Source organism: Sturnus vulgaris, chromosome 5 (genome assembly GCF_052056855.1).
Source record: "Sturnus vulgaris isolate bStuVul1 chromosome 5, bStuVul1.hap1, whole genome shotgun sequence".
NCBI lineage: Eukaryota > Metazoa > Chordata > Aves > Passeriformes > Sturnidae > Sturnus > Sturnus vulgaris.
The window spans coordinates 18,004,948-18,017,689 of record NC_142247.1 but is presented as its reverse complement, the minus strand read 5'-3'; the positions used below and the strand labels follow the sequence as shown (position 1 = coordinate 18,017,689).

The following is a 12,742-nucleotide window of genomic DNA, read 5'->3' as shown; positions in this document are numbered from 1 at the left end:
AGATCATATTCTATCAAGAAAAAGACACATTAATCTCTTAGGAATTAAATACAAGGATGGAATCAATGGACATTACAAGCGAATTGTAAGGTCTTTAAACCAGACAGTCATTTTTACTGTATTCCTACAGCAGCAGCAGAACTGTATCCTGATTCATGACAATGCAAATAAATAGCCATGAGTGCAGCATATTTATTTTAAACACTAGGTAAATATATTTGACCTTCAATATGAGGATCTTAATGCTCTGAGGAAACTCAATGATAAATGATTCAGAAGATATTTTAATTTTACAGATGAATAAAACCAAGTTAAAGCAACTTCCCTGAGGGTACAAAGAAAATTGACAAAGCCAGAAGAGAAAGAGACTTTCAGTGTTTTGCCTAAACCTCAACATAGATAATCCTTCCTAAAAGCAAGAATGCAGCAGCTATGATATAGCAACAGGAATATTTATATTATTAACAAGCTATTGCTTAGTATCTACAGATAGAAATGATGTTTCACAAAGCTGTAACTGATCCACTCTAGCTATAGAGTATGTTCAGGCAAACTAAACTACCACCTTCCAGAACTGTGACTTCATACTCATCTGCTACCTTCTATTGAATTTGTGTGCCAGATTTTGGTTGAGGGGGTAGGAGTGACTTGTGTTTGTGCATTGTAGTTCCCTTTTTTTTTGCATTTACAATGCCAACAATAAATCCAAAGTCACCTGACCTCTGCAATCAAGTCAAAAATAGCACCTGCTGAAGATTATCCCTTCCAAATTACACATTATGGACACAGTGTTTACATCAGGCAATTTAAAACAACAACATAAAAATGATTTTTAGCAGCTTCCCTTGAGTCCTCTTTTCTTAATACAATGGCTCAACCGTACTTACTAATAACTACCCACTGTCATGGACCTACAATGCAACTTACTAGTGGCAAATGTAGTGATTCAACAAAGGAGGAACTTTAATCCATGTCAGTCAGATGGCAGAGGGACAAATAGTATTTTAAGGCTACACCTCTTATATCAAGGACTAAGAGCAGAAACCACACTTCTGCCTGAGGTAGAGAACACTGACAAGATCTAGCTGAGAAAATAAGTAAACATGCAAATTCCTCACCAACAACAAGAACAAAAAAATCCAATTAAAAAAAATTAAATCATATACTTACTATTACAATTGTTCTAAAAGACTCGAGAGCCCTCAGCTATGATTCCTGTCCTAAGCACTGCATAAATGTGCACACAGGTACACAGTGTGACAAAGACCTTGCACTAAGAATACTATTTTCCAAAAAATCCTCATGAAACAAATGGACTATGAAGAAAGAAAAACATTTTCAGAGATTTTCCTATGCATTGTTGTCCATATTACACGTTTATATATAAGCACTGTTCAAAATACTTGTACACAAAAATATAGATGTGGGTATGGGTGTTCATTCATGCACATTCACAGTTATCTGCATGCTTGCATATGCACATATACTGGAAAAAGTGATAAGCTGAGGTAAGTTGAGCACAGGATAAGGAAAATGGAGACAAAACAGATAGAGGGCAACAAACACGCAACAAGGTTAGAGGGAAAATGACAAGTAATGAGAATATTCTTGACAGAGAAAGGAGAAAACAACAATAACAACAAAAGGAAAGAAGAAGGAGACAAAAGAAATAATAACAAAAGCCCAACCAATAAAGACAGCCTGCTGACTTGCATTTCAACTACAGGTTTATTTTTCTATCAAAAATAATAAATGTTAGATTGTCACAACAGTTGCTTTGCTACAAGCTTTTGATATATCCCTGTACTCTGGAGCTGTCCCTGACTCTGGTAAAATCTACATTCAGTCACTTAGGTAAAAGTGACATTAAGAAACATTTCCATGCCCAGTACTGACAATTCTGGAAGACATCAATATCAAAAAATATCGAAAAAGTAAACGCAGCCAGAAAAACTCAACAACAACAAAACCCACAAAACCTAGATGTGAAATAGAGGAAACATTAGTATTAAATTCAGTAGCTCTCTCAGCTTTTTATTCTCTTCTAGCAAATAAGCTTTTCTCATTTACCTGCAGGAAACAGCATAATTATGTTAGTTGGTACATATACACATATTTAAATCAAAATGGATATGTGTGTGCTTGCCATTAACCAGCAGTGAAAGGAAGGAAGAAAATGGTAACCATTTGCAGAGCACTTCCCTGCCTTTGTATTCTTTTTTACTTGAGCACTGGAGAGCAGCCAGCATCACTACCTAGCCACTAAATAGATAAAAATGAAGCATCTTCCCAGCAGTAACCTTTTATTGGACCACAGCAAGAATGCACCCTGGAACTTCAGAATAAGGTGTAACAAAGCACAGTCTTCCATTCTGGTACAATACCCAGATTCTAGAAATTCATATTTGAGGGCTGTATGCACTATGAAATGAATGTCACAAAATAACACAACCTTTGCAATACACCTCGTCCTAATTCTACAGGTTTTGAGATTTGGGAGGGTTTTCACATGTATTTCTTTTGGTAAGGATGAAATAAAAAAACATAGGGAAAAAACCTCTTTTGTAGAAGCTAGGCTTTAAATTTTCTGTGCATCATGTCTACATTCAGGCAATCCTTTCTCATTTTCTCTATTCAGAGTGTGTATTTACATGTACTATCTAATAAAACCAGAACTGGTTTAATTTAGGACTGCTAATTGTTGCTAGCAATCGCTCAATGTTCCACCAGATGATTTTATTCAGAAGCTAAAAGCCACAGTACCAGGCAAGGTTATCTTGTCATATATTGCTTTAGGCTAGGCCTATCCAAAATGAGTTTAGAGGGTTACTAAGTCTGCTCAATAAGCAGACACACAATGCGATTTCACAAGAAAATTCTTGCTTTAATGTTCATGAAATACAATCTTAAAAAAGTCTATATATCCCTCCCACAAAGGCACACTGCAGTACAGCCCCTCACTAGTTTACTTCTGATATAGCAGCAGCAGCTGATGCTTCTCCTTCCAATTTCAAAAATTAGCCTTCCAGGGGAATTAGAAAAGCAAATAGTAGGACTTCCTTGTGTGACATACAGCTTCAACAACACTTTCAGTGCCTTACTTGTACTGCAAGACTGCAGAGAATTAGGAAGCTGCAGAGTCCTTGACCTGAATTTAGGATCCTCTTAAATCTCAAGGTAATGTTACAGAGTGATTTCGAGAAACTAGCTCAATGCAAATATGGTAACAATAACAGCAGCAGGTTTTCCCAACTACTTTGTAAACACAGCAGTAATTTTCACTTAAAGGACAAAAATTACCAAAGTGAAAAAAATCTTAAGTTGCACCCATGTCAACCTTGCTCTAGTGATTTTTGTGTCTTTCAGAGATTCAAATCTAGCCTAGAACTGGAATAAGCAGGAGGTTCAGGTGACTTTTACTTACTTCTTCCAACATTTTGGGAGGAATCCTTTATTCTTTTGTTAGACTTCTTTATATGAAGCCTGTTCAACATAGTGAAGAATTCCATAGGAAGTGCAAGTTCAGGGGATGGGGAACAAGAAAATAGATGTTTCCTCAAAATGTATGGTTTGATAAAGAACAAGGTATATAATTTCAAAAATTAGTGAGCAGGATAGCTGAGTGCTAATGCACTCATTATGGAACCTATCACAAAGATGAGATTTCAAGCAGCAGAAACCTCAAATCACCTTTTGAAGGTATGATCTTAATGAAGCTGGGTGAAAAAATTCCTGAAACAATATCACAGTGCCAGAGAAGGCATCAGCTAGAAGGCCAAGTTCAGATTCTCCATTGTACAGTGCTGTATGCAACTGCTTCCCAAGATTATGCTTCTTCATAGAAGAAAAAAGATAGGACAAAGTTGTAGATTAGTTCAGCATTTCATCCTTGAAGTTCATAAGATTTTCCCAGATGATTATTCTGGACAAAAGCAGATAAACATTACTGAGAACAGTCTGAAAAATAACAATGCAAAGAGCAGGAAAATACGAAATTACAATTACAGTGATTTACTTGATTTGCCATGCCACTGTGAAGAAACAACAACAAAAAGAAAGCTTCGTTTACTTGCTTAGCTAGTTATTATCCCTTAAAATATTCTTTGAACTGAGGCTTATAAGAGCTTTGTTTTAAAAATGAAGGAGCAACAGCAATCAAAATCATGATTTATAGTTTAAATTTCTCTTGTCCTTTATTTTATACTTGACATATTTAAACCTTGCAGGTAGCTTGTAGCCACGAAGGTGTCCTAGAGAATCTTGTTTAATCATGATACTAATTTAAATAATTTCACTGTTTTCTGCTTCTTAGCCATTGTACCTTATTCCAAATCAGAGAAGACCATTTGAGACAAGACACTTAAATTTACCTTTGCAATGTAACTGATAGAAATTGGAAACTTTACACTAAGTGAAGACCAAGGCCAGTCCCTTTGTTTGTTCTTTCAGTGGGGAAAGTGAGGGAAATAATCAATGCCTTCTGTCACTCATCTCTGTTGTGTATATCCCAAGCTATGCTGTACATATACATATAGAATAGTATTCACTCCAGCTATCTGATTACACAAAAATCTGCCAGCAGTAACAGCTGCAAAGCAGCTGATTGCCTCCCAAACAGGCAGTGATGATACCCTGTACAACTTTTACTTGGTACTCCTGGATAAAACAAAGATGTATTCACTTATCAGGAATACATTAACAGCAACAACTATAAGATAAAACTGATAGCAATTGAGAAGGAAAGCAACCATCTAAAAAACCAAGGCATATTAACAAAATATTAAAAAAAAAAAACAGCCAGCCAATATAATTTTAAGAAAAGAATTAGTCTAATCAGTATTTAATTTCTTAGCTGCTTTGGTGCAGCACTGGGACAAAATACTTCTTTGTAATCAAGTCTTTCTTGCAAATAGTGTCTTGGGGAAGGCAATGAAAAAGTGTAAAAGAGAAATGTGTATTATCTTATTCACATCAAGTTCTCCAAAAGGAAGAAAAAGCCCTGTTGATATGCAGCAGACGACATGAGTTTACTTTATAAATTATTAAATATGGGATTCATATTCCATAAAATTATGTTTAACTCCATTTATTAAGACTGTAAAGGTTGTGTGTTTATTTGTTTGGTGGTTTTGTTTTTGAGGTTTTTTTAAATTTGAACTTCCCTTGCAGTGTGCTCAGAACAATTTCGGAAAGTGAGAAGAGTCAGGTGGTGGGGCCCCAGGGAGGTTTGACAGACAGGGAGATAATTCAAGTCTTTCTAGCAAAACTTTTGAAACAGAAAACACATGGACTATGGAGGGAGAAAGCTTAAGGGAAGGAATGACAGAAGGAATATATGACAAGCTCATATAGAAAAGCAGCTGTAATTTAATCCCTACAGCCCATTTCTTCTTATCAGCTGTGTTGGCTCTTCTTATCTGCACCTAATTCTAGGGTATCAAAGTAAAAAAGCAAAAAACCCCAACTATCTTCCCTCAACCCCGATGACCCCTCACTGTTCCCTTACTGCCCTATTTTTGGTTAAAACACTTATGTCATGAAAGATACCCCACAAAATCCCTGCCAGTTGTTGTGCAATATGGGATAATAGTGAACATTGAGCCTAATGAATCTCTTGATTCTTCAGCAGATCTGCAGGCCTCCAGTTGTTTGCAAAGCATCCCCTGACAGACAGAAGAGCAGATGGACAAGAACTGCACAGAATATATATGTATATGAATATATGTGTAGGAAGGACTAGGGGTGCATGAGGGATAGAAAGCTCAGAGCAGCCTCAGAGAGAGAAATAAATAAAAACAGAATGGGGAAAAAAAAAAAAAATCAACCTTTTTGTTCACATAACAAACAACATCATTCAGATCCTAAGTCTTCAAATGAAAACGTACTATTAAAAAAGAATAGCAACAACTCTAGCCTGCTCAAGATTTCATGCCATTATTCTTCACAACAGTTGTTGGATGGCTACAGATTTAGACATAAAAATGAAAACTGAGTTGTGAAAATGGGAAGCACAGACACAGCAGTAGTAGAATGTTCATGAGGACAAATTAATCTTCTGGCCCAACTGCCTCATGAGGACAACATCTGATTTTCCTGAAATGCTGTCCTGTGCACTGAATATTGACTAGGACAAAGGAGACAGGGGATGGATGAACAGTGTGATGTACATGCTGATTATTCTTTTTATATCTGTCCCTTCTAAACCTTCTCTCTTGATTTGTTGTTTTAAAGAACTGCATATCAAGACTGCCTGATGCTTTTGACAGTCAACTATTATTTTACCCTATCAAGAAAAACCTGATTGATTATTGGACTTTTAATTAAATCACCAAATGGCTACCAAGGAGATGAGCAAAACATCTAACACTAGGCAAGGCTTGCTTGCTATTTCTGCTAATTAGTTATATTTAATTATTGTCCAGTAATAGAGCCTTGGTGTCTATTTGAAAATCTCTCTAGGTAAAATGGCTCTCCTGCCTACCAAAAAAAAAAAAAAAAAAAAAAAAAAAAAAAAAACCAAGAAAACGGTATAATTTGCTCTGAAAACAGAAAACAGATTCTTATACATTCCCATATTTAGCTTCAAAGCATATATTTAGTGAGGAGATAGTTTTTAGCACTGCACCATCTTCTATATTAATTTGGCTTGAATCTGCCTCTAAACAGAAGAATCAAGGCCTTTTGTCAAGTGAGTTTAAAGGAAATGTGATGAAAAACTATCCCTGTGACCATTTGGGGTGTGCAGAATTCCAAGACATGGACAAGATGTGTAGAGGTGCAAAATCTCCTATTTTGGAAACAAGAAATTCTGCAAGAATATAATTGCTATTGTATTCTGCATAACAGATTTCAAAGCCAGGCACATATCTTTTGGTGTGAGTCAGGATAGGGACTCAGAGAGCTTGTCTGAAACACCCTAGACGTTGTGGAATGGAAAGCAGTAAATTAGTTGGCAGACAAAGCAGATATGCCAAACCTTTAAGGCACAGATTACTATTGTTACTGGGAAACATTTTGTACATTCCTGTATTTCTGAAACAATTTTACAGATTTACACATGATCAAGTACCTAAATGAGACTTGAGGGTACAACAACCTGTTATTTACTTGTGTGCTGTCTCACAGACAGCTGCATGCCCACCGTGAGCCACAGCCAGGCTCCCACCCCCAGGCTCCAGACTTCAAAAAGCCCACAGCAGCAGCAGCATCATTCTAAGGCTTGGCTTCACCTGCCTGCAGCAAACAGGTGTTTTTTGAAGATACAATGTAACCTGGATAGTCTGTCAAAGAAATGGCCACAATGGGACATTTTTGTAAGGAAAACATTAGAATTAAATTACTGGAGTAGTTGGGAAATTCTGAGTGTGCATTTTGCAGATTGGCTAGCATAAACCATGTCCATGGTAGCAGATTACAAATTGCAAAGTTGATTTTGAAAACAGAAGAATCTTTCTGAATGATGAAACACAGAGAGATAAGACAGCCTCCTCGAGGTTTTAAAATGCTAAATTTAAACATGTTGCCTAGAGAAATCTGTTATTCAAAAGGCTAGGTTGTGGCTCTCTCTGCCATGTGCTGAAATCATGAACTTGCACACCATACTGTAAACAGCAATATATGGACCTGCTACTCATTGGCATTTCTGTCCTAAAGCCTTGAGTTTTATCATACTGATTTAATAAGGAATTACAGTACACTGTGGAAAGTGCAAACAGACACAGAAGCACGGCATTTAACCTGAAATATCTACGTGGGTGAAGCTGTATGGCTGGCACATCAAGCCTGGAGGAAGAAAAGGCTTCTTTCAGACAGTGTTACCATGGACACGTGGTCCTTGGGCCATGGTAGAAATGATGGATATCCCAGAACTACCTGTTCCAGCTCATTGCCAGTTTCCTGAGGCTTTGCATCCAGACAAAAGAATTTGTAGAGGGGAGGTCTATGCCTATTTTCTGTAAAGGGTCACATTAATTAATTACAATGATCTTTATAAAACCTTTTTCCTCTCTACACTATTAGCCTGCCTCCCTACTTTCCCCAACACTTCAGCCATGAAAGTCAGACTACTGCTTCCACATGGCTACCAACAGCTCTAACTTCATGACTAAGCTTCATCTTTTACTGTGAGCATCAGCCCTGTGACACATGCCAGTCCCACAAATATAAGCAAGCTATTGCCAGAAATCAATAAAAATCTCAGTGCATCTTGCAGCTACAGGAAGGATAAGGAAGTTGACAGGCCTGCAGCCACAAGAGAAGTATGCACCTATTTAAAATGCAGGTGATAGTGGTTGATGGGTTTTGAGATAAGGAATAGTGTCACACATACTAGCAATATGAAAATTTAAATATAGTTGTTCAGACCCAAACCCAAACCACAGAAAAATAACCCTATGCAATTATGTATATAGCATAGCTATGAAATGATTAGAAAAGTTACATCCAAAAGCACAGTTTGCATTTTTAAAGCTACCTGAGAAGTCTTATGTGGAGCTTTTTCCTCAATTTGACTTTTTTCCTAAATTGCTCATGCAGAAAACAGTAACAATATATTCTGCAGCAACACAACAGCTGAATCTTTCCAGAATACAATATTTTTTATTTATTGAAAGTATATAAGGTATCCAAGAAATTCAGCTTGACTCTTGCCTAGTCTGATCCAGGTAGTATGCAACTAAAGCACCCATGTCAGCCACTAAGTCAGTCAATATTTCATAAAGTGATAAAATGCAAAATTATGTAAAAATTTGATTTAGAGACAATGCAGCAAAAAGAGCCAATTTACTACTACTTATGTTTCACCACGACCTAGAAATCCTTTTTTCAAAATATTAGCCTTCAACAATATTAGCATATCAATGATATTCAATTACTAATAAAAATCCCAGAATGAAATTAAAACTAACAAGACTTCTGTTTATTATCATCACATTTACTTCTTCAGCATCAATCACAGCACAAAAGCAGAGCCTGTTATCAACTTCAGAATCCTTGGTGGTCATTGCACAGTTCTACAGATGGATAAAACATGTACAGACTGGCTCAAAGAAAAGATTTGACCTTGAGGTACAACAGATCCTCTTTGAAAATAACCTTCTCCTCCTAAGCAATTCAAAGTGCTAGTGTCTAAGAGTGAATTTGCAGGTATTGGACATGAAGAAAAAAATTCTTTTGAAATACGAGGGGGGTTGGAGGAAAAGGGGGCTCGAGCACACGGAGTTCCAGGTCACATAATAATGGTTCAGAAAACAGTTCACCAGACGGTGAAATTAATGCTAACACTTCTCAGCTTTTTTTTGTGTCACAGAAGGGTTGGAATTATGAAGCGGAGAAAGTCCCATGTTGTAAACTACTTATCTTTTCTCATATACCCCTCTCTCTCTTCTCCATTACATAAAAAACGCTCAAAGACTGAATATATTTTGTGTAATAATTTCATCATGTGTGTTATCATAGTATATTTCCTATAATTCTCTGCCCTTTGGAGGGTTATTGGTTATGACTGAATTACTTAGATTAACACATACAAATCTCAGAGACACTAAAACCAATATTTGATTTTACAGGACTTAAAATTGCTTTGTTTCCATAAACTAATTTCTACTTTTTCCCCAAATAACATCAAAATTATTCAAAACATTAGATAGAAAAATCCATACAAAAAAAAAAACCACCCAAATAAACAAAAAAAGAAAACAAAACAAGCCAGAAGCAGAAGCATATCTTGTAAGTCTGTGTAATAATGAAGCATATAACCTGCACTTCAATACATTGTTTGGGAATTCCCACTGAACCTATGCAGCAACTCAAAGTCACCAGTAAATCTCACTTCAAGGCATTGTATGAAGCACACCACAGCCTCAGATGCTACATCAGAACATGTTCTCTCTGCTGGCTGCCAGTCAGTGCAGACCTTACCTTAGAACCCAGGCAAAAAGAAAATTAGAGTGTTTTGAACTTTAAATAAACTAGAGATTGAGAAAATCCACAAAACAAAGTAGTCAAAAAGCTTTTTTTCAGGAAAAATCCATTAATGTAATATCAAAAGACCAATAAAGCATGGATCCTTCTATTATCCCCAAAAAGCTTAAGACATCAAATTGAGGTTTATGAAGTAAGCAGACCAATTTCTAGACCATAGTATGAGCAAGTAAAGGATATGAGCTTGGAACGTGAGATTTTTAGGAGAGTCTGTCGTGGAAATGGGATTTCTAAAAGAAATTCCCGCACTATGGAAGCATGAATTTATGTGCTTAAACTGCCTTAGATACTGAAGGATAAAAATTGAACAATACATTATCCAGAACTACGTGCAGGACAGAATGAGAAGGGTCTACCCACATATCCACAGTAAAAAACAAAGATCTCACCCTGTCTCAGGCTGATGTCAGATTTTTGCTTCAGATCAGCAGGTCAGCAAGTACAGGTTTTGACAGTTTGCTAGACAAAGTCAGGGAGCTTTCTTTACTGCAATATCGTGTGAGTTTAGCAGGCTACTCTACCCTCAAAAGTACATTCATTTCCAGTTTATTGAAAATCAAACAGTTTGCAAGTCATTCAAATATAATAAAGTAATTAAAAATAATCTTACCTTCTTTTGATCTTCTAGTTTATGACTTACTGGATTCCTTCCATGTTTGTTCATCTCTGAAGATAAATCCATCACATTCACTCCTTGCCCTTCAAAATGAAATCGGTTCAGCAATGCAGCAAACTAATCCACAAAACGGGCTACAAACACAGAAACATGGTGCGTTTTTCCATCACACACCATCTCTGAACATCAATGACTTGGAGAAACAACTAAGAAATGCATTGGCTGAGCTGAGGAAAACTTTGCAGTTCACTCTTGAAATTTTCCAAATCACCATAGCGTTTTTAGAAGCTGATGCTTAAGAAGAGAAATATTTATCTACCACTTTTAAGTCCAACTGCTATCTGTATCTTTCTTCACGGGTTTCCATTTTACAGGACGTTACATCCTGACTGTGGACCTGTTGAGATAAAAAAAAACCAAAATACATCAAGATCGATTTACAATTTTCTGTCAGTCTATTATATGTCTTCATTAAGTGTGCATGTATGGTTTTTGTCTTGGAGGTTTTGGTTTGGGATGAGGCTTTTTTTTTTGGTTGCTTGGTTTTGGTTTGGTTTTTTGGGTTTTGTTTGTTTTGTTGTGTTTTTGTTAAGTGGTACTGGAGTTTCATTTATTACTTGGCAGAGTAAATTAATACACCATCCCATTCATTCCCCTCTACATCCCTGTGGCCACACAGAGTATTCACTGAGAACAGCTAGTGAACTCCAGTTACCAGTAAAGGAAAAGTTATAACAAAGAGAAAAGCAAAGACTATTTGGCTAAAATACTGAAAACACTAAATGAAGCATGGAAGAAAAAAATCCTTCTTAGAATGCCAAGTCAAACCCCTAAGGTTTCTTATTGTGATCCAGTTACAAATAGGAGAAAGGCACAAGGGTGAGATAAACCCAACAAGGAGACAACATCAAGAGATCAATATTGATACAAAGAAGCATTGATAGCATAGAACCCTATGAAATAATTTTTTTTCCCCAGACTACAGTGTGTTCCAACAAGAAACAAAATTGTAGTTATTCCCAGCATCACAGTGTGAGGCACCTATTACTATCCATATTTATTGTCATATACAATTGAACACGATAGCAATAATGGACTAATCAAGCAATAAGGACAAGTTCTTTACAAAAATAACTAGAAATAAACAGAAGATACATTTGCCTAGGGAAATCACAGGAATATAAGCAATCATACACTAAGCTATCGTATGAGAGAACACATACCCAGATAGCTTGTTACCCAAACACTACTTTAGCTTGATACATCTTACCTTAGAATGAAATGAATTTTCTTTGCTATTCTAACTTTTGAGAATCACCTTCTGTAGATAAGCAGTATTATGAACACATTTGCCAAGGGAAATTCAAATGTTTAGAGACCATTTTTCTATTCATTATTTAGAGCATCCTGGGGAAAGTCAGTGAAATAAAAAACATGACTAAGGTGTTAACTGCCCATAAAATGGGAAGTAATCATTAAAACTATGCTGTTAAAATCTTCCATAAATTTAGGATTTTATTGGATTAATAAGAAGATCAGATTCAACAGTATAGTACAACCTTCCCAAGTATACCTAGCTTTTCTCACCCCATTTCCACAGAACTTGAAGCACAGCAGGACAGAGTCAGGTATCACTCTCTGGTGCAGCCTGTTCCCACCCCCACCTGTGATTTCCCCCATTTGACAGTTTCATGGATCCAGGGAATGCACAAAACCATAATGTCAGGATGGAGGAAGATGAAACATGAGATACCACTTCAGGGATCAACATCTGGATTCATGCTTATAACAATTGTAAAGCCAAGGTAAGTCAAAACCAAGCAGTTAAAACCCAGAAGTTTCTCTGGTTCATTTCATGGTCAGACATGTGAATTATATTACTTCCCATGCCTGGCAATTATGCTATGCTAGGCAATTAAGCTATTCTGTGGAATTGCATGGTGTTTTCAAGCCAAAGTTGGACAGAATGCAAATAATTTTGTTTGGACTGCCCTCATTACTTTTAACATGCAAAGCACAGGGTGACAATTCTTAATCGTTCCATTCAGCACATTGTTCCATGGTCTTCAGCCTTTTCAACATAAACAGCTGTAATTAAATGCTCTTGGCTGGCAATTTTTCTTTTTTTTCTTTACAGTGAAACCA

At 36.5% G+C, this 12,742-nt stretch overlaps 1 protein-coding gene across 1 annotated transcript in view; it reads right to left on the bottom strand.

Moving 5' to 3' along the window:
* The window catches only part of NAV3 (neuron navigator 3), a 510,531-nt gene that overhangs the window by 369,274 nt on the left and 128,515 nt on the right, over window positions 1–12,742 (bottom strand). Inside the window, exon 2 of the mRNA XM_088164978.1 lies at window positions 10,592–10,994. Coding sequence (XP_088021104.1) covers window positions 10,592–10,663 — 72 coding nt within the window. The 5' untranslated portion in view covers window positions 10,664–10,994. The remainder of the gene's footprint in view (window positions 1–10,591; window positions 10,995–12,742) is intronic.